Raw genomic sequence first — 23,191 nt, 5'->3', positions numbered from 1 at the left:
GTTCAGGGTCATGTGGGGTCTGGAGCCTATGGGCACAAGGCATGATGGGATACCAACCCATCGCAGGGAACATTCCCACCTACGGCAATTTGATAACGCCAATTAACCTCAGCATGTTTTCGAACGGGGTGGGGGGAGAACCGGAGTACCCAGAGGAAACCCCATGATGACACTGGGAGAAACTCCACACATACAGAACCACGGCAGAGATTTAAACCCTGGTTCCAGGGGTGTGTGGCGGCACTGCTAACCACTGCACCACCAAACTGCAACTTCAAAATTAGGACCCGCAAGAGCATCGGGACCAACTTCTTCCTACTTCTTATAGCAAAAATATTCAGTTAAGCTGGCACCTGACCCATACCTTCTGTGTTGATTTTACATTGTTTGCCTTTACAAAGTCTTAAACAAGCCTCTGGTTAATTATGAGCAGACTGCGGCATCTGAGTGGAAGCATGCCGAGGGAGGGGCCCTGCAGTCCTGTTACGTGTGTCGCTGGTATTTCCCTCTCTGCTCGGCAGTGCAGTTCTTGGCGGGATCTGACACCTGACAGATCCACTTATATGGCGTGATTTTTGAGCCAAAGATAAAACATACTTCTTTTTTTTTTTTACATGGAAAGGACCAAACTGCCCGGCAGGAAAGCCTATTTTAATCAATAGCGTGCCTTTGAATTTCTCTGGCTTGAAGAGAACCATTTTAATGTCACAGAGTAGAAGATCCTGGAGCTTTCTAGTGCTCTGCCACGGCCAGGAACAATCCAATTAGCTGGTTACAGATTTATGCACCTGAGAACGCTTGAGTTAATGAGACCACGCTCAGGTGCACAGGATCCATGAGACGTTAAAACTCTTTTTTTCTCCCATTTTTTCCCCCCACTCTTTTCATTTAGAAGAATTGATCTACCACATAGCTTCCGGTTAGTGCTAAATAATGGTATAATTATAGAACCAGAAAGGTTTTGTTTGAGGTGAGTAGTCGCTGTCTGAATATGCTCTGCAAAACATTTTGTAGTTTAAAGTCTTCTCTTGTTCTGGGGATTCATGGACGAGCAGAAGCCCTACTGGCCTGTTACTCTTCAGGGGCTGCTCCAACCAATCAGTGTGGACGACTCACGAATACCACATTACGTATAGCTATGCATCATCTCTCTGCAAGAGTGTACCCCTGGGCTTATTTTAAGAATTCCACTTACTAGTATTCCCAGTGACACACCTGGAGCTGCCTGCTTTATTGCCTTACTAAGGGCGTGGGTGGGGGTGGGTATGAGTTCTCAGTTTTGTTTCATTAAAAATACATGCAGTGAGTGGCTGTGAGAGTCTGGCCCTTTCTGATGCTGATTCTAGTGCATCAGCTCCGGCTCCCGTCGGGATGTTGATGCTTTAAGCCAAACCTTTACATCTGCACTCGTCTCCCATTTGTGGGTGTAGAAATCTGCAAACCACATCTTTTTATCTGTACGTATTTCAGGATTGGAGGGCAGATGATGACCCCCCCCCCCCTGCTGCACCCCACCCCCCACTCTGTATTGAATTTCTGCCACGGGCCAGCCATCCACTCCAGGCCGTGGAAACTCGATAACGCGTATGGAGAGAGGCATCCCAAGCGAGGCAGACACCAGACGGACTTCCCGGACATGCTGAGTATCAGACGACTCGGAGTGGCGTCTAGGCCCGTTACACCAGAATGACACGTCTTCTAATGGAGAGCTGGGCTGAATCGCTAAGATCAACCCGTGGCCGTCACTGCCGCCCTTTAACACGAAGGGCCGCTATGCTAAGCTATAACCTGTGCTGAGTAGAGCTCCAGCACACAGACTGACTTACTTTGAGCCCCAGCTAGAGCCTTGTAGTCGTAAGATAATTTTCCTGAAAATTCAGCTGGGAAATACTGCAAGGTTGCGGTTGAAGCTGAGCTACTGTCCTGTTATGACTCTGTCAGCCTTACTGAGCACCCATAGGGGCTCCTCAGCCATTTCATTTCAGCCCTGATACACATGTACTCTACATGTATGTTTGGATAACGCTTTACTTATAGAGGCACATGTAACTTAGGAGCTGAGTCGCTACTCAATTACTAATCATGAACGAATGTAGTACCTGCATGAAATACATGAATAGTAATGATTAATGTTGAACAAACATGGGATCAGTATGTAACTAACACTTATATTCTGGTTAATTGACTTTTAGGGTTTACTACAGTATTATTTGTGACCCCTCGAGTTAAGTGTTACTGTATGTTTATATATAATGTGTGTGTGTGTGTGTGTGTGTGTGTGTGTGTGCCCTGTGAAGGGTTAGCATCCCATCCTAGGTCATTCCCTGCCTTGTGCCTGTAACTTCCTGGATAGACTTTAGACCCCCACGATCCTGCATAGTACCAGCAAGTATACAAAATGGATGGTCCTGTTCCTGTTCTGTTCTGTTGTCTAACACTGTTACTACGTTTCAAGCAGCACAGGGCACAGAGCAGGCGTATACCCTGGACAGGAGGCCAGTCAAATAAAATACCGCTGACTCCAACATGATCTCTATAGATAGTATATAGATAGCATAATTTCACTCTGCGCAGGTATCTGAGAGCCAGTTCCCTCTCTTTCTGTGCTCCTCTGTGAATGACGCGGTTACTTGTCTCTTAGCAGTAGTCGCTATGGAAGGAAGCTCTTAATTAGCCTGGGTGATGCATCCTAAATGGGTGCCACAGCAACTGCATTTCTTTCCATTTGCAGTTGAAAATATTAACTGCAAAAAAAAACCTTTGATGCAAAAAAAAAGAGCCCATTCACTATCTTTAATTCATTACGTAACCCAAGCCTACCTGGCTGAAATTACAGTAATAAAACCCTTAAAATGAGAAGATGGAATGTCTACAATAATCTCCAGGCCATTCAGCATGATGCTTTCCCATCTAGATTAATATTGATCTTGACAGGAAGACCATAAAGCCCTAATCTAAAATCTGTAGACTGACTCTGAGTAGCACATTACAGAACATCCACAGATTTTATGTCCTTCATCAAATGAGAAAAGGAAACATTTAAGTTACATACTATTACCAGGTTTTTTATAGAATTTTCATGTGGGTGCAGAATTTAATAACAGGCTGAGGTGATTTTCCCAAAACGTCTGTGTAGTATGCAACGAACTTTAATGTTGATTTTCATTACCGGTCTCCATGGTATAACAGTAATTGGGTAGACCTGCCACCCTTTGTGACTGACAGATGGGCTGACGCTCTAAGGCTTCGCAACTGGTGCCGAAGGGGACTGCTGTGGTCGATTTGGTGCATAAAAGCAGGCAGTCCATTAGCACTGCACCAGCCAACATCCCTTACCCACACCCTGCCTATTTAGCGCACGACCAGCTAACCATGCACACGAGCAAAACATCATGGCAGATTTCAACATCTCCTAGGAAACCGGAGCAACAGGGAATCACCCTTCTCTGGGGCCACGTGTCTCTAAGGGAACAAACCACATAAAGTCCTACGCAGTATCACTAAGAAGTAGCTGAAAATTAACACGTTCAATCTTCATGTTCATCATCTATCCTAAAACAGGGAAGCATTTTGCAACTTGCAAAATGATTTGTGTGTTTGTTTTGGACTGTGTCAAGGTAATATGGAGGGTCATAAATAAGCACTGGGAAAGTCTTGCTAGTTTAATGGTGTAGATAGAGCTGAGATGCAACAAGATGGTTAATAATGTTCTTCTTGACTGAATCAAGAGCAGCTAAAACCATTAGCATCTGAGACCTGTTTCAAAAAGCAGGGCTTCCTGCTTTGCTGGAAAACTCGTCAGATTTAAGGTAGCCTGGGCTAAATGTTAGTGGATGAAGATAAAGTCTATTTAAACTGGGGTACCTTAAACCCAACAAGTTATCTGCCTAACAAATCCTGCTTTCTGAAATGGACCACCCACAGGGGAGGATTCTGGATAAGATCTTGAGTGAATTCTAAAACCACAAAGTAAAAAAAAAACAGAGGAAGACGGGACTGTAAGTGGAGGTGCTTTTGGACCTGGGGGAGGGGTCAATTTCAAACATCCCACCCTGCTAAAATAGGTGAATTGCTGCAGTCATTTGAGGAGATGAGGAGACACAACGCAGTAAATCCACCCCTGCAGACGTACAGAAGCAGATGCGAACGGACAGCGCTGGAGTGCCTGGCCCCACCCACTAACCCCCATGCAGAGGAGCGGAGGTTGTGTTTTGGAGTGTGAAGTGTTGACTCACCACTTATTCCAACACTGGCATCTTCCCAACAGTTTTCTGTAGCCTGATCCTCCGTTTTCCGCTAGTATAATGAATCCAGAGAATCGGAAAAAAAAGACGAATGCTGTAACCCTTAAGGCTTCTAATGAAATTACTGTAATCAGCTCTGTTGAGATGCTTCACATGATCCTTCTGCAATAACTGCATAAGGAGGTTATTTACACTGGATCGTGATCCTTTAAACCTACTCAAGTTAAAGGAATCAGGTATTCCTGTAATAGTGTTCAAAACAGGGACTTCTAGCATTTGAAAAGCTTCTTGCTATAAAGCTTTTAACCTCACAAGTTAATTTCCTAGATTCAGAGTGGGGCTTGAAATCGGATTGGGAGTCCCCGTGTGTGTGTGTGTGTGTGTGTACACTTGTATGCATGTGATATGATTTAATCTTTTTGAAATCAGACAATGTTTTGCTTTTAAAAACAATAAAATGTGTCATCTAGTACAGCTACCAAAAGCTGTACACCTCCATGGCACTGTATGCGACACAGGGCTGAACTGGCACTCTGGCATGATGCAAGAGCATGATTTTGGCTTGAGCACGGGGGGGGGGGGGGGGGGTTTGAGGGCTGCATCCATTTAAGGGGTCCAGGGGGGGTGCATTGGCTGGTTTGATTACACCCATGGCATAGCGAGCATTTTCCCAGTGGGCCAATGGGTAAGGGGGACCACTAAATTTACCCTGGTTCACCCCTAAGTGCTGGGCCAATTTTTAACCACGATTCAGGCCATTATGAAAATCATAATGCGATTGACACCCCCCTAATTAGATGTATCTGAGATGGTTCTATATGTCGATAAAGAATGAAGCCCCAAAAGCGACAAAAGGGCAGAAAAAAAATACAAGATTAGCTTTGTTTTGTTTGGAACAATTATAATTATTTCTAGCGTACAAAAGACATCACGGTCTAAGCAATGCAGTTCGGTTATACAATGTTTTGGCTCATTTCAGTCAACTGTTAGAGCCACTGTTCCCCTTCCTTGAACAAGACGTTCTCAGATGCCCTCACAACAGGAATTCTCCGCTTCAAGGTTAAGTGCTGTAATCAACCTGACGTCGGGTTGCCAGATCACACACGAGAGCATGTGGACCCTTCCCTGAACTGCACGCAACTTCAGACTTCGACTTACGGTTTTTGTTACTTCTGATAAGCAGATAAGTCAAATTATGGATGCGTTCAACACCCCAGCCTAAAGACATAAGAAGCTTCTTTGACTTAAGTATTTTCATTACACCCCCCCCCCCCGCCCCCACTTCTTCAGGATAGGTAGTATTACCAATGTGGTAACTAGACTGCTGCCAGTTTAAAATCTTTAGCCTCACTGAAGGTCCTCGTTCATTTCCCACTGTGACAGTGGGGCAGGTGACCTGGGGGTTTGGGGGGGGGGGGCTATACCACCCCCCCCTTAGTCATCTTCGGCCTTCTCCTTGGGTTCGGCTGGGGACGGCTCCCCCGCCTCCTCTCTGGCGCCATACTTGCTCTGCAGGGAACAGCCAACGTAACGCCAGTACTCTCTGCGGATGGTGTCCTCCTTTGTGGCCAGGAGCTCGCAGAGCTGTTGGGGGATGGGTAGGAGGGAAGGAGAGAACGAGAGAGAGAGTGAGTAAGGAGGAGGAAAGAGAGAGTGAAAGAGAGAGGAGGAGAGAGAGAGAGAGAGGAAAGAGAGAGCGCGGACAGAATGGGACCAATCAAATCCTGAGGAATCCTATAGCATAGACCATAATTTAAAGGGACAAGCAAAGCACATTAAATTCAACAGACTGTGGACTTCAGTGAGAAAAATCATGTCGATAAGTGACAGACCGTAAATTCAAACTCCAGTCTTAAAACAAGTCAGTTTTCCATAGACGTGTGCTTTATAAAGATGATATTCTCAAAATAAGCGTGTTTGTTTTAACGACGAACTGAAATAACCCCCACAGCCTGAGTTATACACAACTTGTCTGCTGCCTTGATACATTTCTGAGGTTCGGACCTGCCGTCTGACCCACGCTGACAATTACAAGTGCAGACAGGCCCGAGGACGGCGCCGTGACGGAGGAGTCCTCCCACGGAAGCCAATCAAGCCCGGCGCACGCGGCATTCGCCAGGCTTTGCTCTGCCGTTCGAGGAGACGGCCAGCCGACTGCTGCCGGGGAGATATTCAAAACACGCAGGAATGCATGTTTCAGTAAGTGGATGTGAAAGTTCCTTCGAATTCTGGATCTCTTACCAGCATCCTTGGCATTCGGTTTTTGTCAAGGATGCCTCAGAGCTGTGCACACATTATTTCCCTGTTGATAACCTTTTATATATATATTTTTTTTATTTTATTTTTTTTTTAGGTATACATACTTTGTTTTTCCAGTACAAGATTTTTAACCCAGTGGCTGGGAATATTGGTAGACATGCACATTCCTTCACAAATTTTGGGGATCCCACTGTCCTCTTCTAAAAGAATCTTCACTAAATAAGTCTCCAAATAACTGTATGTGACGCAACTGGACCCTAAACTGGGTCACCGTGCAAGAACCACCCCCCCCCCCAGCCCTAACCCCCAAAGCAGCAACGGCACCTCCAGATAAACCAGAGGTCAGAAAAACATCAACGCGTTCTCAGCTGGGCAGTTATTGATGACATTCCTGAGCAGCCGGGCAGGTGATTAATGCAGCTGTTCTCACTGAGGCTCAAATTAGCCCAGCAGAGCTCGACAGAAACCTCCGGTAGAACACAAGATAGCAGGGCCCTCATCTCGACCTTCTACCCCATGGAGGACAAGGCTCGTTAGGGCTTTTCTTTAATAGAACGTGTAGCTAACTGCTTTGTACTTTATGATGACTGGGCCCAGATCTGTCATGATCCTGACCATGACAACCTGTTAGAAGATGGATGGATGGATGGATGGATGATCCCAAATAAACACAAAGACAAAAACATTTCTGCAACATTTTTGTTACGCTGTATTAACAGCTGCACCTGGTTGGATAAATTGTATATTATCCCCTCTAAGGTATCTCCCCCCAGAAAACCATTAACCCTTCCCACCCCCACGAGATTCATCAGCCTCCCCCGCACCTCCAAGGCCTTCTTGAGTGTGTCCTCTTGGCTACCGCTGGCGCTCTCCAGCAAGTCCTCGTAGATGTCCACCAGGAAGGCCGTCATGTAGGGTGAACTGAAGCTACTCTGCATCTCCAGCAGCTGTTCCAGCAGCCCGTTGTACGTGGACAGGCCCCGGTCCTGTAGGATCCTATGCAGGGGGTGGGAAAACCAATCAGCAGGCCGCGCCTTCCAGCACATTTGCATAAAAAAGCCAGCCTCTTTCTGGGTAAGAAATCATATGGTATACTGCCATGCGCACAAACCAAAACACTAAATCACATATAACCCATCACCAAACAACCCTGAATTACACCCGCCACAGGAAATGATTTAAAAGGTTACGTTATACAGAAAACCATGCATTTTTACACGGAGTCTAGACCAGCTAGTAGATCCGAATGCCTTGTACCACTTGCAAAAAACCTGCACTAATGGACAAGTAATGTCTCAATTGTGAATTTCACTTTGATCCCTTACAGAAGCTCTTCAGAAAGGAAAAGTCCCCTAACACGTGCGTTCATCTCTTCAAAAATGCATCCTGACCAAACTGTTCAATCTTCAAAGTATATAAAGACACTAATTCACAAAAGAGGTCATTAAAGCTGAATTTAATTCAGTTCTCTCTGCAATACAAATGAGTCACTGCGTTTAAAATGCTGATTATCAGTCTTCTCTGGGGTATAATTTCGTCCCTCTTAGCAGACTCGCTCGGTGCAGAGCAGATCTTACTTGCGTATGTATGTATTTATTTATTTATTTTAAGCACATGAGGCACCCCATCTTAAAGCTTTGACTGAGATGTATTACATGACATACGTCTGTAAGCAGCTGCCAACGATCGTGATCACTCCACGCAGGTAATCTTGTATTTTTACAGTATATTAAACTATTATCTATATATCTGCCTGTCCGTCAGTCTAAAATAAAATACACACACACCACATACCATGCTCTCCAAAAACACTTTTAATGTTTACTAAAACCTAAACATCGTTGTATAGTAAAGGTTGTGTAGTAGAGAGTAGTAAAATGCTATGCTGTCCAGTTACACTGCGTATTCAGGGTGTGTGAAAAGCGTCACAAGCCTCCAAAGCAATTCCATTTTCAACAAGGCAATTCCATTTTCATATTGAATTTACTGAGTAAGATGAGAACCGAAGGTACCTCCAGCTTACAACAGCAAAGGTGTTCACTTGCAATAAGTTATTGCAGTTTTGGAGATTAAAATATCAAAGAGGTGTTTCTGCCTCATCATACATACTTATATGGTAAAATAAAGTCATTCCGAAATATCGGTAGTTAGCCGTATCAGAGCCGCATATTTAGGCTTACTGAAGCATATTTTACTTGAGGCGCTTCCAAGCAACGATTTCAGCAAAGACGCGGCAATAAGGACAATTGCGACATCTACTGTTCACATATGGAACTACATTACATCTTTGCTCGATTTCTAACATTTCTTTGGTATCATTCATTTATTATTGTTATGAAAAAGTCATTGTCACATACCCTTTTAAGTAGTTCCAGGCACTTTCATTGTGTGGAGCCTTTTTGATCTGTTCTAGGCTGTACCTGCAAAGACATGCAAATTCTGGAACTATTTCCCCCCCAAAAACAAGACAGTAAAACAAGCTTCGTTTGAAAAAGGGCCCTGATGATCTTAGATAAAAACTTAAGTAAGTAAATGCCTCTAAAGAGTCAGTGAAGAGCAAAGCAGACCATGGTCATGCAGCTTATGTATAGTATGATCACTGAGAATGATACAGGAGGCTGGCCACAGCCATTAAAGGCTCATTAATCTACACATAATATCAGAGAGGATGTCAGAACCATACTAGACTAGACACTTGCATTTCTCTTTCATCTGCAGTAGAAACTGGGGAATTCTGGGACATAACCACACTGCTGGGCTTCTTCTCAACATAGTCAAAAATGTGAATTATATCTCGGGACAGAATGTTCTCGCGGAAATCTCTCTCATTTTCTTTTTACATTCATGCCAAATGTGAACGAAATGACTAGCTGCACAGACCCCAATCCAGATTACAGCAGCAACCGGAGCGCTAAGTGGGAATCGCATCAGCCCTGGGCCCCCAAGCCGGGACTCACTGCACTTCTCGGTCCAGCACGGCCGGGTCCGAGTAGCCCGTGGTGTGGGAGATGACAAAATGCCTCTGGTTCCAGGCCGAGTTATTCCTCACGTCCTCTGCCAGCAGCTGCTCCACGTATTCCAACTCGCCGTCCCACAGCTTGTATTCCTGGCCAAACAGAGTGGCGATGAGCCCAGCCCAGCCCCCTAGTAACCAGGCCCGACCACAATACATCGGACTCCCCTCCCACAGGCCGTACTCTCACAAACGCCTGGTTCACAAAAGCCGGCATTCCGACAACCTGCCGTATCAAAACGAATGTCACTGTCAAAAGTGTGGACCTGGCTTAAAGTATTTATCAACTGCTACCCGAACCTCTTACATTTAAACCCCACTGCATCTGTCAGCATACAGCCAGAGGAGATTAAATTTCTAAGCTCATTTACGAAAGACGTGAGAGCGACCTTCTGGAAGAATCCACTGGGCAACTCTGACACAGCTCAGTTATCTGATTGGTCTTCTAAATATTTAAATATCTTTATCATACACTCATTTATTTTTAAACCAAATAACAAAAATACTACAGGGGCAAATTGTAGGTCCACTGAATTATATAATGATGTATACCCATTTATTGAGGGATAATTCCATTTGTATTGGTTTACGGTTTGAACTTCAAACCAAGACACTCAAGCCCAATTGTTCAAGGCACTGGATGGCCGTATTTTATTCATTGTATGACTCTTTGGACGTGGGTCACCATCGTAGTCCAGAGACAAGACTCCTACCTGGATAACCCACTGTCGGTGCTGCCAAGCATGGTAGTTCTTCGCATCTTGGCTGAGGATGTCCGCAATGAAGTTCAGCTCCTTTGAGGGCTCCTGGAGCCACTCGACCACCATGCGTCTGTGGTGCCTGATGCAGGGAGAGACTACAGCTCACATCACATACAAATCTGTTTGCCAGCTACGGTCAAATCGCCAAGGTCAGTCCAGGTTCAACGATGCACCCTTGGGGAGCCTTGTTTCTACTGCCGTATACAATTGATTTTCTGCTCACTGCCACAGAATTTACCAATTCAGTGACCTTTAAATATTGTTCATGTGGAAGAGATGTCTTGTTCATTGAAATGACCTTCGATAAAGGGAGCCCTGTATACCTCTGCGAAGACCCAGGAGTCACAGATATTCAGAGACAAATAAGTCACTTTTGTTCTTCACGAAGGTAAGGAGATGGCGTTTACCAGACTTGGTAGTTCTTGGGCTGGTCTTCAATGATGGCGGTGATGTACCTCAACTCTTCCTGCAGGTCTTTTTTCAGAGCCTGCAGCAAGACTCTGCGGTAATGCCTAAGAGGACCACAGAAGCAAAAATGCATATATAAAGACGAAGTACAACAACTTGTCATGCATTAAATTGTGTAGAAATATATATATATATGTATGTATATACACATACATATTATATATATATTACATACACATATATATATACATATATACATATATATATAAAACTTGGCCTTCGTCTTGCTGTCCCAGTCAACATTAGAATTAGAGTCAGAATGCATTTTACTGTCATTGCAGAAACGTACCACGCAATTAGGCGTGTTCCCTGAAGCAGATTCAACACACCTCCAGCATAGCTCTGCATAATAAGCAATATGAGGTTTCATATACAAGGTGGGAGTATATAAATAGTATTGGGGGGGGGGGGTCTATTTACAATAACTGCAATGAGCCCCCAGGATATTGCACTTTTGTCCCATTGATTCCTTGGCTGATAGTGAAAGACACGACAGCGGGGAGAGGAAGAGAGGGGACACTTAATACTTAGATGTAATTAACAGTTATTTAACGGAGTTCAATGATAAAACAGCAGCAATATGCCTTCAGTAATATGTAGTCAAACATGTATAGAGTGGGGTTTGATTATACTGCCTCAAGTGTGACCATTGAGCCTCAATAGTAAAATTATCTCAGTCTCTCTGGGTATGGGTTGCAATCATACAATTTTAGCCCAATCATGGTACCCTTTCCTAGTCCAGATTTTTGGTTAACCAGCAACGTGCCGGGGAAATAATTCCTTGTACCTTGAGTGCGTTTTTCCATATGTCATTTTTAAAAAAATGAATATTTAGATATCAACTCTACTGCTTTGGTAGAAAACAAACCATGTGTCAACATCAGCCGTAGACTTCAAAGTGAACAGCTGCTCATTGAAACACCTCGTACCCTTGTCATTCTGCTTCAAAAGCAATTTGTGATGCCGCAGCAAATGAATACTGCTACCTACGAAGCTCCGCTGCCTGCACCCTAAACATCAGAGCGTGAAACATTACATCCACTATAAGCTCAGCACCTGTCTACTGTGTACAGTACAAACTTACCATACTGTGTAATTTGCAGCATTCAGATCTATTGCATCAGCGGTCAGTTCAAGAGCCCTTTCGCTTTTCTCGTCATTCTTCAGCAGAGCTCGGAAGTAGTCATACACATCCGAAACTGCAAGGAAAGTTATGCTAGATAAATGAAACTTCAAACCATATCATTAAATGGCATGCAATTAAAAACGTCATTTTCAGTGCCTTTTCCTGTAATTTTTATATTACACAAGTATACCTTATTAAAAATTATTCTGTATGCCTTCCCATTGTGGTGGCCAAATCAAAACTCAAATAATTGTGACGGAAGGAAATTTTATTTAGACACCCCGATATAGTGACTATATGTGTCCGGCTAGGGGCCACCATACATCGGGGCGGGGGGGGGGGGGGGGGCGTTACAAAAACACGTGGTTGCTGTGGGGGTAAAAACACCACCGCCATTACTGTAATACTACAGTGATGGCCGATCGTTCTCAGTAGTCAACATTTGTGCTTAACACTTCGCAAGACCAAGCGAATTAGCTTAAATTATTAAACTTCGGTTTAAAAGAAACACGTTTAGTGTCATAGTATGCGACCTTTATTAGTATAGAATCTCTTACACTTCTCTGAGTATGCAATCTTCACCACAGGATTTGGGCCATCGTCTTGCGGTACTGGTTCAAGATCAGCCCATTCCTTCCGATCTCTGAAATGACATTAGCAGCCACATTCAACGCGTCATCAAGCGCATCCCGTAGTCTAATATTTACAAACGTTACTGCACGAGTATTTCTCAATATGCACACTTGACTGTACTTGTGTTCTGGCGTACCCGTTTTACGTCATCTTCCATTAACGAAAACCAGTTCCAATACTCAAGAACATTAAGTACAGAGGACGGTAAACATCCCCGGATGTTATTCTTGCCCCTACGCAGATATCTAAGATGCATCAGTTGCATCCTCGCCGAACGAGACCAAGCTCGATCTCAGGAGAAAATTAGCAAGACCAGTCTTGCCAAGATCACAAGTACGACCTTAGCGTTCTTGGTATTTAGAAATACCCCATGTTTCAAATGCCACACAGCAGGTACTCAGCTAATTATTTAAAGTCGTTCTTAAGGATTCTTAGGGACCTCTTTGAAACAGTAAAAATCAACACTTCACTTTATGTCGAACTTAAGCTGCTTAGGTGGACGCATTCGATTACCCCATGAATAAGTCACGTAAAACTCCATATTTAAAACTTTATCCACAAAAGTAATTCAGACTATAAACGCTTCACCAGGGTTGTCAGCCTTAGTCAGCGATCTGGCGTGTTTCATTTCGAGACAAGTCTGCACACACATGCTCACGCATTTACAAGCATCACCTTGTAAATAGTCTGTAGTGCTTGCAAACTACCCCAACGCTTTTGATGTAGCTAATTTTAGGTTTATAATGGAATAATGTAGATTTGCTGTAACATTTCCGACGTGAGCGTAGGAGTCTGAAAACGTGTAACGCCAGATGCGTGGGACTTGGCAACCCTGCTTCACCATTAACAATTCATGCAAAACTACTTTTGACTGATCGTTTCTTTTTCATTGCCTCTTTTGAAACGGAAGGGAAATCAAGTCAAAGCCCTTTTACTGAACACGAGTACAGCGTTAATATCAGCAAAAATGACGAGATGTCTCTAAATCGACGTGCACCGCAGAAGATGCCAAGAATGGAGACGGCAACGTCAAACCTGTAAAACACATATCCGCCCTTCGACTGGATGTCTCCGTAATACTCCGTTTCTGGCTCTCCCTCGCTTTCTTCCCTGTCTTGCTCCTGTTCCTGAAATTGAGGAATGTCTTTAACCATCTCTTCCACCGACATCCTGTGCTTTGCTTATTGTATTTTTAACCGATTTGTCTAGTTCTGTTTGTACCGGGATACGGGACTATTATTCTGGCGCAACGAAAGCGTCACTTCCTTCGCTCTCCTCCAATGGAATTAAGGCGGCGTTACACACTTAATGGTCGTATTAGAAACATGCACCAAGAAGCCGTTAGTAATAAAGAATAGTACCAGTTAAATTAATATTTATTCCTAATATTTTGATTTGAAAGTAGTGTTTCATCACAAAATGTAAAATTCCCTTGACTACATTTTAACTACCAAAAAGTCATATTTCCTTGGGAAAAGTTGGCTGTAGTTTCACACTTTATTTCCTTTTTAAACAAGCTTTATAATGATGACCAGTCTGGAGATTATCGGTTGCTCATGTTTATTTATGTATTAGTTTATTTTTCTGGAACTTTACGTGATAGTCTCATTTTTGCCATTAAGTATCATTTTAATGAAATGGAATGTTCTGGTTTGCAATACATGTACACTACTTTTCATGGGAAATGTAGTTGAAAGCTTTGAGACTGTAAGATGTGCTTCTTTAAATAATGTTCTGAATAACCTAAGACTGGGAATCTCCATAGCCACAATGAAAGGATCAATGCATGTATAGTAGTCTGCTAAATGCAATTCAGTTTATTAAGACAGCTATTGCCGGTACAGATTCTCATATCAGGAATGCATAAAGGTGCACAGAGGAAGCAGGTTAATTGCAAAGACACAGTAGCCAATTAAGTGCACTAGACAAAAAAAACAACAATGTATCACTGCTTCCCATTGCCATTGATTGGAAGTTTCTTGTAGTCATCAGAGTCAAGGAAGGCCTTGATATTCGGACGAGCAGCCATCATCGCTGCAAAACGTTTCAAGGCAGGAAAAGAATCCAGACAGGAGGGAGACAGGACCTGGTGATTGAGCAGGACTTCAAAGAGACTGTAATCTGCAAAGGAAATCTAAACAGAAAATGGTAATTAAAAGCTGGGAATGTGTCAGTTGACAAAGTTATAACAAACCTTGATAAGGAAGGAGGAAGCTTATATGACTATATTTGATTAAAATCTCTCCCTCATCACATTACTGATTTACAAATTCACTCAAATTTTACTTCAAATACTTTTAAATTATTTTCAAAACAATTCTTGGCCCTTAGATTCACTTGTACTCAGGGTATTAAACCAATTTCAGTATTAAAACGTAAATGTGGGCAATCGTGCAGAATCAGAAGACTAATCTACTTCATTTAAAGTTGTTTCAAGGGCCGTTTTTAAAGAACCTCTGATGCTTTGCAAGAATGATGTTTAAGACTAACAAGATCATTTACCTTGTCACCGACAAGAAAGCCACTTTTGTTGTTAGCTAGGACAGCATCAAACTTTGACAAGTGTCCAGGCAGGTCTTTGATATACTGGTCTTTACCAGTGTCCTAAACATGGTAAAAAAAATATATATATATTTTTAGCAGATTGAGAAAATTGAATATTCAACATTGTAAAAAAATTAATATTCCTCTACCTGGCTTTTGGCATAGTTACAGCCAAGTTGCTTGACTATAACTATATACTTACATAGTCTTGGTAAATCATTTTAAGGTATTTCAGACGAATGTCTTCAACACCATCATTCATCATGTCGATAAGGGCAGCCTCCTTGTCATTACTGCCATAAGCCCCTGTAGGACAGATACAGTTTCCCTTCCGGAAATATGCCGAGCAATAACAGAGACCACAGAGCTATTGAGAAATTTCTGCAAATGGCCATGCTGTGATTTAAGACAACATGGCACCTAAAAAAAGTGTCATTATTTTATGGGACAGTAGGTGGCGCAGCTGAGTAGAATATGAACAAAGGTAATATAAGGGGTACTGCAAGAATGCCCCTTAGCAAGGAACTTAATCTGAATTGTTCCAGTGAATCATACAGCTGCAAGTAAACATATAAACTAAAAAACATGCGATAAAACTTGTACAACTTTTGACAAAAGCATCTGATATATAAACAAATGTAAAGCCATCAGTTAAATGATAATTAAAATCCGAAATGTTTTGTCAAAATACTTCACTAACTTTGAGCAACTTGTGGTTAAAATTAAATATTGAAATATATAAAGAAATTCTGAAAGGCTCTGAATATGATCGTGCAAGCAACCCAGTAAGGAAGCATTGGGCTTTTCTGCTTCATCAGAATGACAAAGCAACATACCATGTTTGCGGCCCAGGTGACGCAAAACAGCATTGGACTGGAACAGGACAAGATCACCATCTTCGAACTTTGGAAGCTGTCCAAATACCTGAAGAAATCAGAAGTTGAACTATGATGCCCATGGATAAAATGGGACGAATTTCTGAAACAGCCATTGCCACTAATGCATGGCTTTCTAAACGGACGATTTTGAATATGTAAATTTAGACCCAGTGGATATGGGTAATGCTACTACGGTTATCAAAGTCTACAGTTTGCATGGGGTGGAAAAAAGGCCTTCCAAATGTGTAATTACTCCAGAATTTCAGCACAGAATACTTTCATATATTTAGTTGAAACCAGGTTCTTGTTCGTGCGTGCCACTGCACCTCATACTGCGCCATTTCTGCTGATCGTCACCAAACCTCCACTTACACAGGTGGCTTTGAGGTCGCCCTTCATCCACTCGTCAAAGGTCACCGCGTTTTCCTTCCACTTCTGGCCCTGGTCTGCCATCATGATCCTTGTGGCACCACAACGGCCTGCACACACAGGATTATCACAGCCAGGGAGTCTTGGATCCCACAAGTAACAGTACACTGTGAAGTGCACGACGGCCATGTCCAATCATGTCCGTTTTAGAGTTTTCGTTTAGCTCCCTTCCTTTCCAGTAAAATGTTACAGCGATATCTTTCGTATAGCTCATGACCATTTGTATATGTAATATAGGCTACAAATACAAAAACTCTGATTATAAATATAATGACTTTACTAATGGATTGTTGCTAGGATCTTGGGATAACATCTGGGATTTGGTGCCGGTTCTCTAACGGAAAGTACGATTGTAATAACATCTGAACTAAACAAACCATTCGGGGCTCGTTAGGATTCATTTGGGGCTTCAGCCCCCAATGCCCCAGCCTAGAGAGGCCTGAACAGGGCCCCTCACACAATCCACGTGAGCACTTTATTACAAACAACTACAATTAATAATACCAAAGATAAAATATTAATTATTTCGACAAGTTTATACATAGAGATAATCAGTCACTATGTGAGAATATGTATTTTATTAAACACAAAGTCGGGGAAAAAAATGTTAAAGAAAGCGGGGAGATCAAATTTTTTAAAAGGGGGGGCATTGACACATTTTCTTTATCTTGAACATACCTCGGACAGCGAAGTAGGTAATCGTGTAAGGAGGCACTGAAATGAAAAGGAATGAGGGGTTACTGGTGTATCCGGTATTAATGACTCAGCGCAATTCGTCCCAAACAGCCTAATCTTCCCGTCGTTTCCTTTATAACCTAATCGTTTTATCTCCCTCTCCACTGAGATTCAGTATACAATCTGGATGCCTTCTCTGCAAGATAAATGCACCCATTTGAAATTCCATTTCGTGGTCGTATGAAAAACATCTGATATACAAATCATTAATGCAAATTTTTTTAAAAAAAGTTCCAGGTCTAGTCTTCAGCTGACACCGACCAACCTAAGTTAAGCGTGTTGGTACATAGTCCGCGAACACGGACTTTGTGTTTTATCATAGTCTTAAATTCCCCTTCGACTATTTAAAGTGCAGAATCACTTGCACTTTAAAAGAAAAATACTGATATGCTACTTTAAATTAATGATGAATTTTGCAAATCTCGCCGTTCTTGTTAATATTGTGCTGTTACGTAACTCATAAAAATTGTTCGAGTTTCAGCAAAAAAGTTTCAAAAGTGCACGTTTGTTCTACATAAATGAAAAAATAACGGCATGAGACGTACATGAAATAAAACGTACATGTAACACCTGCGTTTAAACATTATTTACTCAGTGCAGCTCCTGCCAATATGGTAAGCTACAGAAGTCGATGCATAGATAAAAACCGCCAAGCCACCCAAAGATTGCATGGATGGTGCAATTTAAGTGTTTGTAAATGTACGTCAAGTCGAATTACTTCAAAAATATGCATTTTTATTATTACTTACAGGAGCAAATGTACTTACTTTCGAAAGCGTGCAGCTACCAGAAGTGTTTGGACACGAAACACGATCGAACGCTTTAAGAGTCAGTGGGCGGCGGTACCGTGATTGTCACGCGCCAGACACGCCCCCCGCCCCCCGCGCGCTCTGTAGGAGGTGCAACCCGAGCTGCGTCTCATGCCTAAGTGCACCCTCACTTCACCATATCACGTTTCATATGGCTTGCTGGACAGGATCGTTTGGAGTAAAACGCCCTGTTTACACCGAACAGTTCATGTAGTTTATGAGTCCCCTTAAAGTTGTGCAATTGATTTATCAGTAGTGACTTTCTCCATATTGTCTAAGTGGAAAACTTGGAAACTGCGGAACAATTGCACAGTCATCAACTTAAGTCAAAAACATAAGTTCAACTGAACAGTTTATTTTAGTAATTAAAATGAAAGATAAAGGAACAGGAACTGATACTTCTCTATGGATATATTGTATAGGACTGCACAAGAGTATAAATGCAGATACTTTTTTTAATGACAAATAACGTTAACGTTCAACTTTTTTTTCTGTCGTGTTTCATTTGCTAAGCTACCGATGTAGCGTGTTGGCAGGAGATCTTGTTTGTCACGACACCAGAGCACGAAAGCTTGACTGCTTTCAGTATGCAAGTCAGCCAGACGAAGGCTGAAAATTAGAACAAAGGGGATCAGGTTGCGTCGGTCTTTTGAGACAGGTGTTTGGGCTATTTTGCGTTACGAACACAAAACGATATACGTTTTATACATTCCATACATCGATTTAGATTACATGAATAAACGTTATCGGTAAGAGTGTTTGGGTAGCTAAGACTTAAAGCTCAGTCAAAATAGATCAAATTGCACTACTTCTTCATGCGAAACTAAGAGAATGAACTCCTCACAGAGAACGGGGAATATACAAAGTAAATAATATTGGAGTGTAAGCAATATTAGGAAGCAAAAACCGGGCTCGTCCGGGATTTGAACCCGGGACCTCTCGCACCCAAAGCGAGAATCATACCCCTAGACCAACGAGCCAGCTTCTAGAAGGTTCCATCTATTGCTTCATAAGCCACCTTAGAATCTTCGTCACTACATTGCATTTCGAACATTCTACAGGTCACTGTGACACTGCCCTCTATAGGCTATACTTTTTCGGAAATTTGGTCTTTATTTGTAATTTCTGCATGGTAATTGTATGAGGGAGGAGTACGTTTGGAAAGAGACACTGAGAAAGATAAGCGGTTGAATGATGGATGAATGGTATTTGGTTGCGGTTTCCCGACATTTGTACCGCATTTTGCATCACAATATTTATATCCGCATTTTTGGCAGTCTTTTTGACCAAAACTTTAAAAATTAATTAGTTGTAAATTAAAAAGTACTTTATGTCAGATTTGCTGTATGAATGCTGCTGCTCTGAACATAATAAATTATTACATCAGATTTCCAGAAACTTACTACAAGTTTACTCAATTTTTAAAGGTATCCTATTGTTTGTCAAAGTATGTTTAATTACCATTAATATCTTACAAAGGACTGTCAAAATGATCCAATGTGAGACATGTGAGTGGAAAACATTGCAAATTAATTGCAACTGTAGATTTTAAATTAGATTTTGTGGTTTATACCAAATGTATTGGATGAATGCTGCTACTTTAAACATAGTAAATTACTACACTGTACTGGCAGTAAATCACTAGAAGTGTACTGATTCTCAGGTATTCCCGTGTTTGTAAAAGTTTGTTATTATCATTAATATTGTATGTGAAAGTTTAGCAGAGGACTTGAGAGGAAAATAGAGAGAAAAAATATTGATGTCTCCCCGTCGGGGAATCGAACCCCGGTCTCCCGCGTGACAGGCGGGGATACTAACCACTATACTAACGAGGAGATGGATATTTCATGCTCTGCAATTTTGTTTCTTCTTACTTTAATTAAACAACAAAGTGCAGCCATGGCTGCAGGGTTGTCCACTATGGGGCTGGAAATGAAATGTTATAAGAAAAAAAAATTCCACGGATTGAGAGAGATCTATTTTTGTTGTAGTAGCAAAACATATTGTGTACAATCTATCATGCAATTTCCTTCATATCAGATGCCAGTAAGATCTAGGCAAAGCTTTACTTAAAAGCTCCCCCCCCCCCCCCCGTTTTTTCTTATACTTCTTTCCTTGTGTCTGAAAGAATGAGCATTAAAACACCTTATTGTCACAATACAACCCTAATTCCTGTACTTGTTTTTGTTAAAACCGAAACAGCTTTTTCCAAGCCAATTGAACAACTCCTCGTTAGTATAGTGGTTAGTATCCCCGCCTGTCACGCGGGAGACCGGGGTTCGATTCCCCGACGGGGAGTTTCCAGTGTTTTTACTGCCCTCTTTACAGCGATTTCTATTTTCCTCTCATTTCTCCTGCTAAACTCTACAACAAGTTCCACTGGAAAACCCGCTTCATCCACCAATGTCAGGAAACAAATATAGTGATCTGAAAGCACAGACATAGGAGACAGTTTGACATGGGGGGGGGGGGGGATGCAACGTAACAATTGAAATACAAGAGTCTGTTTATTTTGGAGAGGAAACATGTTTCTTGTCTTCCCTGGTCCCTAACCCTCCTGTCTAAAAGTTAAACACAATGTGATCAGACACTATAAACTTATTTGCAAGTACATTTAATCAGTCCCTCCCCTTTCCCTTTGACACTGTCAGAATATCAAGCTGACCTGCAAAATGGCAAAATAAGACGCAGCTCTCAAAAATGCCGAGACAAATGATTGCAGTGCACAAAAAATCTACGGCTAAGAGAAGCTTTCCAAGACACTTCAAGATCCAAGACAGGCGCCGCCCCTACCTACACATTTGAACACGTGCTGTGCGTAGGGCCTCAGGATCCATAGGGGGCCCCATTTCCTGCAAGGGGACACATTCTCTGCAAATGCACAAAGGATGCATCATACACAAGCATAAAATGAACAGTACAGCAGAAAACCTACCTGAGCATGAAAGAAAGGGCAAAATTTCACCCGGGGGAATCAGACATCAATCATCATCATCATCATCATGTCTGATATAGCAGATGATACGTATATAAGACACCACCTCCAGTATCGGGATTCTACTAAAGGCCATTCTGGAGAAGAAAGCGATACTTTCGGTGCATAAATTAAAGCTTGGTGATCATTTATCTATCCAGCAAGACAATAATCCCAAGCAAGAGCATTTGGGGGGGCAGAGAGACTTGGCGGATTCAGCGGGCCAAGCACTTTATACCTCGCTCAGCAAAACCTGCTGAGGGGCACAGGGTGACGTTTTGTCAAGGCGCCTAGACTTTCTTGCTGTGCCCCTGAAACCAAGCATACCACTAAGTCAACCACAGCTTGGTTCAAGGATGGGTCCAGGAATATCCTCGAGTGTCCATCTCAGTCCCCCAATCAGAAGTTAAAATTGTCAGTTACTTAGAATAGACTTTATTGGACAACTGCATGTACAAGGAATTTGTTTTGGCAGTTCTGCCGCTTGCATTCACAGATAACACAGAAGAACAAATAAGATGAATTAAGAAAAACGAATAAGTAGAAACAAATTGATAAATTTAAATCCCATTCAAAATTTGGTTCCTGAGATTGCAGTTAAAGTGTCTTTCATTGCAGTAGCTCCCATATTAGGTTCCTGCTGTTGGTAATGTGTTATATATCTAATTCTTGCTACAGTGCAAACTTACTCTTGTTACTACTGATGATTGAGTAGAACTTCAACCTCGCTCACTGATAACAGAACTCGCGTAATGTGCCTTGCGTGTACGTCGGTTTGGACAAAGTGTCCTCCCAAATAAATGTGCAAATGTTAAAAAAATAAAGATCATAGGTGACTATTTTTTGTCTTATGTCCACAAGTTCAACTGTCACTGTATCCTGAAGAAGCCGCGTGAGCTGCATAGCATTAGCATGACATGTACCATCATTAAAAGTTTGTTCAGTTTTTTTACTGTTTCCAATCCATGACAAAAACTGTAACGCTAAACAAAGCTAAAACAGTCTGCTAAGTTTGTAAACAAGAAACCGAGCACCCCAAAGCACCCTATGTCATAGAAGGGGACATTAATCACTGCAACCGAACAGTTTATGAAATGTTAGTAAAATAAAATAAAGGCTACATGCAATAACTGACAAGAAAATGTAGACTTATGGATATCTCTGCTTTGCTACTGGACAAGCTAAAAAACGTTTGTGCTCTGTGTGAAACTCAGGCCAAAATCAGTGGTAAAAGAGGAGTTCACATCAGATGAAGCCGGCGCAGACCTAAGTGTATGCTGACAACTTGTCCCTGCCTTTGTGTCTATTAAAAAAACTGCAAACGTGCCTTCGGGCGAAGAAACATCCTTCCACTTGCCCAGTGACTTCTGTTGTTTTATCGTCCACTATAATGAAGTATCTGGAAAGATTAAGACGGCCAAAAAAGGAAAAGATGCATTGGCCGGGAATCGTACCCCGGCCCCCCGCATCATTTTCTATAGTAGTGCTAAACCACTACGGATGTAATATACTTTTGGCCGCAACTGTGTTCGTGGCGCAACAGCCCGCTTCTGCCAAACCCCCACAAGCGGAAAATTCCCAAGTCCACGTGGTTATTGAGCGGTATTGCGTACATACTATAGAGTGTAGGCCAGGCCTGGTCAACCCTGCCCGGGAGATGCGGAAATGCGAGTCTGCACGCGCATTTACACCCATTTAACAGTTTTATTATCTTGTAAACAGTCTAGGGTTGGAAAAGTACCACAACGCTTCCAATACAGCCAATTTTCGGTTTATAATGGAACAATATAGATTTTCCTTAAGATTTGAGAGTCTGAAAGCGTGAGTTTCATGTAGGATGCGTGAGTTGGCAACCCTGATTTAACACACTCGATAGAAATAATCAAGAATGGTCTTATTGTCTCTATCAGTTCTGTTAAAGCAGGGCTGCATTTAAGCTCTGCATAGTACAACCTACGCTTCTGCATTGCGCCTTCTCCCAACGCGGTTTCTATAAATGGCGTGGTCGGCATAAGAAATTAAATGGGATTTTGCTTCTATTACGTTTATGGAAGTTGTATGAAAAATCATAGACTACACTCGAAGGCCAGCAGGCAGACATACAAAAAGTTTAGATTCCTAAATGCATAAGATACATACAGCGCTGGTTCGGCGCACGCCGAGCGTCTTTATGGCTGCAGCCTGTCACGTGATTCTCACTGATCTTGCATCTCGCGTTTCTCGCGTCTTTTCGGTTCGTTGTTCTTGTCTTTTCTGTTAGTTTCTCTCCACTCACAAGGACAGCACATTTCCTCGGTTTTAAGGTGCTGGGGCCCGTG

General features: G+C 42.3%; 2 protein-coding genes and 3 non-coding genes across 5 annotated transcripts; 1 reads left to right on the top strand and 4 right to left on the bottom strand.

The window, feature by feature from the left end:
* Window positions 1–5,124: 5,124 nt before the first annotated feature.
* Window positions 5,125–13,890, bottom strand: fnta (farnesyltransferase, CAAX box, alpha). The gene is made up of 9 exons (XM_049002617.1): window positions 13,540–13,890; window positions 12,429–12,514; window positions 11,830–11,944; window positions 10,685–10,789; window positions 10,230–10,356; window positions 9,461–9,609; window positions 8,861–8,923; window positions 7,328–7,499; window positions 5,125–5,828 (listed from the first exon to the last, which is right to left on the bottom strand). The coding sequence occupies exons 1-9, from the start codon at window positions 13,671–13,673 to the stop codon at window positions 5,679–5,681; spliced, it is 1,101 nt and encodes a 366-aa protein (XP_048858574.1). The 5' UTR covers window positions 13,674–13,890; the 3' UTR covers window positions 5,125–5,678.
* Window positions 13,891–14,295: 405 nt separating this feature from the next.
* Window positions 14,296–17,978, bottom strand: gstp1.2 (glutathione S-transferase pi 1.2). The gene is made up of 7 exons (XM_049002619.1): window positions 17,858–17,978; window positions 17,034–17,069; window positions 16,299–16,405; window positions 15,885–15,972; window positions 15,251–15,354; window positions 15,007–15,108; window positions 14,296–14,638 (listed from the first exon to the last, which is right to left on the bottom strand). Coding segments are annotated over exons 1-7 (627 nt in total). The 5' UTR covers window positions 17,859–17,978; the 3' UTR covers window positions 14,296–14,449.
* Window positions 17,979–18,807: 829 nt separating this feature from the next.
* trnap-ugg (transfer RNA proline (anticodon UGG)) lies at window positions 18,808–18,879 on the bottom strand. Its single transcript has one exon. It is a non-coding gene; the product is annotated as a tRNA-Pro (tRNA).
* A 783-nt stretch (window positions 18,880–19,662) lies between these two features.
* trnad-guc (transfer RNA aspartic acid (anticodon GUC)) lies at window positions 19,663–19,734 on the bottom strand. The gene has a single exon. It is a non-coding gene; the product is annotated as a tRNA-Asp (tRNA).
* Window positions 19,735–20,125: 391 nt separating this feature from the next.
* On the top strand, window positions 20,126–20,197 carry trnad-guc (transfer RNA aspartic acid (anticodon GUC)). Its single transcript has one exon. It is a non-coding gene; the product is annotated as a tRNA-Asp (tRNA).
* The last annotated feature ends 2,994 nt before the right edge of the window (window positions 20,198–23,191 follow it).

The sequence above is a fragment of the Brienomyrus brachyistius genome, unplaced genomic scaffold, assembly GCF_023856365.1.
Source record: "Brienomyrus brachyistius isolate T26 unplaced genomic scaffold, BBRACH_0.4 scaffold70, whole genome shotgun sequence".
NCBI classification, from domain to species: Eukaryota; Metazoa; Chordata; class Actinopteri; order Osteoglossiformes; family Mormyridae; genus Brienomyrus; species Brienomyrus brachyistius.
This window is presented reverse-complemented; position numbering and strand designations above follow the sequence as displayed.

Bases quoted from the DNA above. Each gene is read 5' to 3' on its own strand.
- fnta (XM_049002617.1), bottom strand. From the start codon at position 13,673: ATGTCGGTGGAAGAGATGGTTAAAGACATTCCTCAATTTCAGGAACAG. The intron at 10,357-10,684 runs GTAAACGCCATC...TCCCTGCATCAG, and splicing joins CCCAAGAACTACCAAGTCTG to GCACCACAGACGCATGGTGG. The intron at 9,610-10,229 runs GTAGGAGTCTTG...CTGTTTGGCCAG, and splicing joins ACCGACAGTGGGTTATCCAG to GAATACAAGCTGTGGGACGG.
- gstp1.2 (XM_049002619.1), bottom strand. The intron at 15,109-15,250 runs GTAAGTATATAG...TACCATGTTTAG, and splicing joins AAATGATTTACCAAGACTAT to GACACTGGTAAAGACCAGTA. The intron at 14,639-15,006 runs GTAAATGATCTT...TTTTCTGTTTAG, and splicing joins GCTTTCTTGTCGGTGACAAG to ATTTCCTTTGCAGATTACAG.